A 6,612-nucleotide genomic window follows, 5' to 3' on the forward strand; every position below is an offset into this window, starting at 1 on the left:
TCTGCTGGCATATAGGCAGCAGCCCAAGCGTCATGTGTTTCCACTTTCCACGTGGTTTTTCTTCGATGGTAATAACGGTTTTTTAAAATTTATTGATGATGATGATGATAATAATAATAGTATTACAGTAGTAATTTTTAATTTTCAATATTAAGAATAATTGTTTTCTAATTTAGTAATTATTTTATTAATAATATTAATTATTATAAAAATAATAATATTTATAACACAAAAGATAATATTTTTAATATTAATACTTTTGGTTATAGTAAAAATAATAATATTCATAACACAAATAATACTATTTTTAATTCTAAAACTATTTATAACACAAGTAATAATATTTTTTTATATTAAAACATTGAATTATTATAAAAATAATAATATTATAACAAAAACAATAATATCTTTGATATGAATACGTTGAATTATAAAAAAAAATATTGAGAACATAAATAATAATTTTTGATTTGAATACTTTGAATTATAAAAATAATAATAATATTTAGAACACAAATAATAATATTTTTTTAGATGAATACTTTTATAGAAGAAAAATAATAATATTTCCAACACAAACTATAATAATGTTTATATTAAAACTTAGAATTGTTGAATATTTTGAATAATACTGCGCCATGGGCTCATTTTTAATTTTTATAAAAAATATCATAAAAATTTATAATATAAATAATAATATGTTTTTAATATTAATAATAATATTTCTCACACAAGCATCAGCCCAAGCATCACGTGTGCGCTTGGTTTGCCCCGCACATAGACAGGCAGCTCAAGCACCCAAGGTCGGGTAGACAAAGCGTCAGGTGGCTGCAGCCTGAAGCGTGGCCAACGGGCATGGCCTGCCCAGCACCCAGGCCTGGTAGCCAAGCATCAGGTGACTGCAGTCCTGGCGGGTGCGCCTCCAGCCTGACACGTGAGGCTTGCTGGCTGCAGCCTCATCACCAAACAGTGCAGTTGATGGTAAAATCACTCAGAATTCACAGTAAAACCACATACATGACTGCTACAATACAATACAATACAGAACAATACAATTCATATTAAATTTACTTATAGCATTCAGTAGCGCACGCTATAATAAACAAATAGTATAGTTTACACTGAAATTACTCGCAATCCATAATAAAATCAATCAAATAGCCACTATAGTATAGAAGAGGACAATCCATAATGAATTCACTTACCATACACTGACAAGATTACCCTCCACTATAGTATTCATTTACCTACAAACCACAAGTCTTTTGTCTTCTTGCCTCTGTTCCCATGAGTCCAAACAAACTTATAACAATCACACCACTTCAACTATAACTAGATTACCGGAGCATCCCCATACCAAAAAGAAAAAGAAAAAAAAACACCCACCATGGCTTCGTTATCCTTGCTCCCCTCTCCTTCCTCCTCCTCCTCCTCCTCCTCCTCTCTTTCCTCCCTCCACCACACCACCCCTTCCTCATCCCGCCTCACCCTACGCACCCCGTCCCTTAACCTCCGCACCCGCACCAAAATCTCCTCTATCAAAGCCCAATCCGCTCCAGTCCTCACCCAAGACGACCTTAAAAAACTTGCTGCCGACAAAGCTGTAGAGTATGTCAAATCCGGCATGGTCCTCGGCCTTGGTACCGGCTCCACCGCCGCCTTCGTGGTAGCCAAACTCGGCGAGCTCTTAAAGACCGGGGAACTGAAAGACATCATTGGAGTCCCAACTTCTAAACGCACAGAAGAACAAGCTCGTTCTCTTAACATTCCCCTTTCGGTCCTGGATGACCATCCCCACATTGATCTTGCCATTGATGGAGCTGATGAGGTAGACCCACTTCTTAATTTAGTAAAGGGTCGGGGTGGAGCCCTTTTGAGAGAGAAAATGGTTGAAGCTGCATCGGATGAGTTTGTTGTTGTCGCTGATGAGACTAAGCTTGTTGATGGTCTTGGTGGAAGTAAGCTGGCAATGCCAGTTGAAGTAGTGCAATTTTGTTGGAAATATAACTTGGTGAGGTTACAAGAAATGTTTAAAGATGAAGGGGTTGAGGCTAAATTGAGAGCTGGTGAAGATGGGAAGCCTTATGTGACCGATAATTTTAACTATATTGTTGATTTGTACTTTGAGAATCCCATTAAAGATGGGTATGCCGCGGGGAAGGAGATTTCGGGGCTTGAAGGTGTCGTCGAACATGGTTTGTTTTTGGATATGGCGACCGCGGTTATTATTGCGGGGAAGACAGGAGTTGAGGTTAAAAGCAAGTGAGGATTTCTAATCTTTATGTTATTTGATGCTTTGTTACATTGACATTGGTGTTGTTCATTATTTTTGTTGCGGTGAATTTGAGCTCTTGGGACTCTTAGTAGGATAATTTTGTTGCTTTGCTCATTAGTATAGGAATGGAAATGGGAAATGATCAAAATGAATGAATTGGTTTCATGGGTATATCATTCATGGAATGCTTAATGCCACCTCGTTTTGATATTGGGATGAATAAATCGATGGCTTGTCATGCTGTTTCTTCCTTCCTTGTTAATTATAATCGAAATGGGTTAATTTTGTGCGGATGGATGTTCTTGTGTATGTACAATCAATAATGCCCTTTTCTTTTGTTTTCCTGTGTTTCAAAGTGAGAATATGGGAAATTCAAGTTCATTGAAACCTAAATGTCTGTACTGTTCTACTGATAATTTGGCGATCGTGAGTTCATTGGTGATGATAGCTGGAGCACAAGTGCTCTAGTGTCTCTACGGGTTGCTCTTTCTTGTTGCTCTGTAGTTAAGTTTAGTGTTTCTTAAAGGAAAGTGCCCAAGCAACATCTTAGATTGTTTCCATCTTTTTGTTTACTTGGTTAATGATGCTAATCTGCCGTGCTGAAAAGGAATCCACTAGGTTAATTTTTGTTTCAATTGCATGAGTAGTGGCATGAGTGTCAGCTATATACATGTTTCTTAGGTGATAGAACAAGTTTATTTAGTTTCTCTAGTAGTAGTAGTTTTCAGGGACAGGATGTATTTTGGATTTCAAGTAAATTTTTGTATTTTGCATGCTAGTCTCAAAAACTAGAGTGGATTGATGGTGCATCAATTTGGCCAACAGCATAGGTCTGGTTTCTATTAATCGGTTTGAAGACTGAAGAGTATGAAACAGAGGACTTAAGATTCTCTAGTGAAAAGATTTTGGGAGAGAAATCTGAAAAAGCGTAGTGGGTACATTTATAATCCCCAACTTATATCAGCTGTACTGAGGGATTAGGGAACAGTACTGAGATTGTTTCAGTTTCATCAGGAGGGCATGAATAACATTTGAGAGGTCTCTGTAGTTCAATCATGATGTTGGTTTACAGAAGTTTGAATACGATTCTATCCTTGTATTCCTGCATTCAGAATCTTTAGATATAGGAAAAAGATGGAAGATGTGAGTCATATGACTCAGAGGAAGACAGGGCAGGATGAAGTGAATATCGATGTCTTGTTGGAGTCTCCTGCATGGAATGTGATACACATTGAGTGCAACATGTTCTTCCCAGGTGATAGATATTAGAGCAACTACATTACAGCTTATTGCTCCACTTATGCTTCAGTGACTGGTATCTGCTGTTATTGCAAGATACCCATGCTTTTGTAAAGTTGAAATTCCTAGCAAAAGCCAAACCATGTGTAGTCCGTAGACCTGGTATCAATTATGAATCTATAGCATCTTTGAATTTGAATCACATTTTATTGTATTGAGCAGGTGAGGGGAAAACTTAGCAAAATTGATTCTGTTATAATCAATGAGCACATTTGGAGTGAGAATATGAAAAGATTATTAGAGTTGATTGTTTGATCACTTACTTCCAAGCCTGTTATTGTGTTAACATTTTGAAATATTCTAATCCTTCGTTTTGAGAGACATTGTTTGATTTCAAAAGGCAGTTCTTTACCCCCATCGAATCAAATGTGAACAGCCATGGATTAAAAATAAGCAGCTTGAAGTTGAAATAATGCTTTAGCCGTAATAATGTACTTTAGGCTTTGACTCTGAGCATTATCTCCATGGTTATTTTCTCAAGTTATCTTCATCCTTTCCATTGATAACACAACTTTTTGATTGCACAACAAGGACTTGCTTGTACCTAATCCAGAAGCTTATGTGGAAACTGATGGGAGAAATTACACTTGGAAAAAGGAAACCACGTGGCTCATTACTTGTACTTGTGTTTAGTTTTCTTGTCAAATTATTTGAGTTATAATAATCAAACTAGATGGTCAGTTCACAAGTAACATTTGTCCCAGAAGCTACCTGGATCTTGTGGTTTTGTTTCTCTGTGATTACCGTGAAGTCAAAGAGGAAAATAGAGAATTTTTTTTCACAAGCTCAATAATGTATAAATAAATAATCAAAACAGTTATATCAAAACATATGGATCCTACAGTGTTCTATATACAACACTCATCCTCCATCTAGGTCTGTGTTCTGACTTTTATTCGCATACAAACTGAATTTCTACACAAGAATCTGGTGTATAAGTAAACAAATGATGCACCAAATGGAATTTATTAGTGAGTATAACCAAGTGTCTCATTTGGTGAAACTAAAATGCTGACTAGCCTGGATCTTCCTCCTTCAGTTTCCATCCTACTTCAGAGCCATAAGCATATTGATGACCAATATAATAATCCATTGGAACTTCAGTGGCAAAATGGTGCTAGCTGCATAACAAAAATAAATGAGAAAGCATCACAATCTGAAATGAGATCTTTTATGTTATCAGAAATTATATGATTCTTTCATGGAATGATTTAACGTGAGCTGATGTAAAAAGAAAATTGTGTAGCTCGTCAGAATGGCATGCTCTTCTTTTAATTTAAGCTTTCATAATATTTTAAGAGATTGTGCCTGTGATACCCTTTTAATCTGTCATGGGGTCTGCCTGCCCTTAGAATCAAGCTTGATGATTCTTGAAAGACACCCTTCATCGGGGAAAATGTTTTGATATTGAAATCCCCCCTATACTGAAACTCCTTATTCTCCTTGTTGAAATTGTTTATTTTCTCTTATAATATTCATTTTGTGTCAAAGAAAAAGAAGTTGAAAGATGGCCAGAATTTGAGAGAGTAAGGGGGTGAAGAGAAAAACTGGGAAATATTTGGTTTGGAACCTCACCAGGATTTCCACCAGGGGTTGTTCCATTTCCGGTTCCAGTTCCATCAGATGTTGAATTTGCTACTCTGATAATTTCGGCACAATCAGATCCAAGTGTACCTAAACAACCAAAGCCATGTCTCTCAGACCAGTTTTGCAAGTCTGTTGTTTCTATTTTCTTTTAGTATTCAATGCTAAAAGATCTTGTAGATGTTCTTACATTGGCTATAGCAAGGGTAGTAAGAGATGTTGAGAAGATTAGAGAAACCAGGATTGCATGAACACATGTGTCTGTATGTTCCGTTGTTTGTGCATGTACCCTCTCCACAGTACATCCAATAGCAAGCTAGATCATCAGGACAGAATATTAGCGAAGAAAGAATAAAAAAAAAAAAGATATTCGAGGGAGAGCATTATTTTTAGAATCTGATTATGAGAATAGAGGTGTTTGGTTATGGTGATTACGATCGAAGAAGGAGCTGTTTTGGGGAGCTGCTTTTTGTGGAGCTGGAGGTGGGGCTGGCTGGCAGCTGCCATAGTTAAGAGTACCTGCAGAAAAACAAGAAAGTGAGGCAAGTTTACTTGTAAGCATAAAATTACAGAATCTGAGCTCTCAATTTATCGGAATGTTTCTTTTTCTGTTACTTGTACTATGTTCTTGGATGAAGTTCAGAAAAGAATGAAGTTTAGAAATGAACAAGCAAGAAGAAAAGGATATTACAGTTTGGAATCACGCAAGGGAGGAACTTATGTTTATCATTAACATCATCATCATCATATTGAGTTTGCTTCCATCCAGTCTGACATTGGCACATGTAGCTCAATGGGTATGATGTGTTTACTACGCATGTTCCCTTTCCACAATCCACTTCTTGACACAGCCTCCCTGTAATTCACAAAGAAAAAATCATAAATACATGATTTTATCTTTGTTTGTGTGTCTATGTGTGTATAAGAGAGAGAGAGTTGTGTACCATAGAAAGCAGTCATGTTGCCATCAATATCTGCCATAGCAACCACAGGTAGCACCACAATAAGCATAGCCACAAAAGGAAGAGCTTTAGAAAAAGCCATCTCTAATTCTGAGAGAACAAGTGATTTGCAGTGAAGATGGAGGAGGTGCTGCTTTGGTACTTAATGACGTGTGTATTTATAAGATTACAAAGACTTTGAAGTTTTCTTGGGATCCAAACAAATAGATTTAAAATAAAAAGAGACCGCGATGGTATTCTTAAATCTTCTTTAATTATTAGAAGGCAGTTAACTTGACAGAAGCTTCTGGGTACGCAGCTCACGATCATTTCTGCAGATTTTTTCTTCTCTATGAATTTTGTTATTTTTTTTATATAGTCTATTTATTGTAGTTGAATAAATCAAACAATGCAGCAATATATTATATTGTCTTCTAGATTGTCATGTGATCAAAGGTTCAGTGCATTACAAGTCTCACGTCTGCAGAGTTTTTGGCCATGCCTGTAGAAAGA

At 36.4% G+C, this 6,612-nt stretch overlaps 2 protein-coding genes across 2 annotated transcripts; one reads left to right on the forward strand and one right to left on the reverse strand.

Moving 5' to 3' along the window:
* Positions 1–1,325: 1,325 nt before the first annotated feature.
* Positions 1,326–2,525, forward strand: LOC133695086 (probable ribose-5-phosphate isomerase 3, chloroplastic). Its single transcript, XM_062116885.1, has one exon. It carries the CDS (start codon positions 1,388–1,390, stop codon positions 2,264–2,266), a length of 879 nt encoding a protein of 292 aa, XP_061972869.1. The 5' UTR covers positions 1,326–1,387; the 3' UTR covers positions 2,267–2,525.
* A 1,844-nt stretch (positions 2,526–4,369) lies between these two features.
* LOC133695087 (uncharacterized) lies at positions 4,370–6,307 on the reverse strand. Its single transcript, XM_062116887.1, has 6 exons — positions 6,103–6,307; positions 5,850–6,014; positions 5,594–5,677; positions 5,349–5,474; positions 5,150–5,248; positions 4,370–4,695 (listed from the first exon to the last, which is right to left on the reverse strand). The coding sequence occupies exons 1-6, from the start codon at positions 6,200–6,202 to the stop codon at positions 4,622–4,624; spliced, it is 648 nt and encodes a 215-aa protein (XP_061972871.1). The 5' UTR covers positions 6,203–6,307; the 3' UTR covers positions 4,370–4,621.
* Between the last annotated feature and the right edge of the window lie 305 nt (positions 6,308–6,612).

Source organism: Populus nigra, chromosome 5 (genome assembly GCF_951802175.1).
Source record: "Populus nigra chromosome 5, ddPopNigr1.1, whole genome shotgun sequence".
Taxonomy (NCBI): domain Eukaryota; kingdom Viridiplantae; phylum Streptophyta; class Magnoliopsida; order Malpighiales; family Salicaceae; genus Populus; species Populus nigra.

Coding starts and splice junctions, on each gene's coding strand:
- LOC133695087 (XM_062116887.1), bottom strand. CDS start 6,202: ATGGCTTTTTCTAAAGCTCTTCCTTTTGTGGCTATGCTTATTGTGGTG. Junction 5,475..5,593: donor AAACAGCTCCTTCTTCGATC/GTAATCACCATA, acceptor CTGATGATCTAG/CTTGCTATTGGATGTACTGT. Junction 5,249..5,348: donor CTACCCTTGCTATAGCCAAT/GTAAGAACATCT, acceptor TTGGTTGTTTAG/GTACACTTGGATCTGATTGT.
- LOC133695086 (XM_062116885.1), top strand. CDS start 1,388: ATGGCTTCGTTATCCTTGCTCCCCTCTCCTTCCTCCTCCTCCTCCTCC.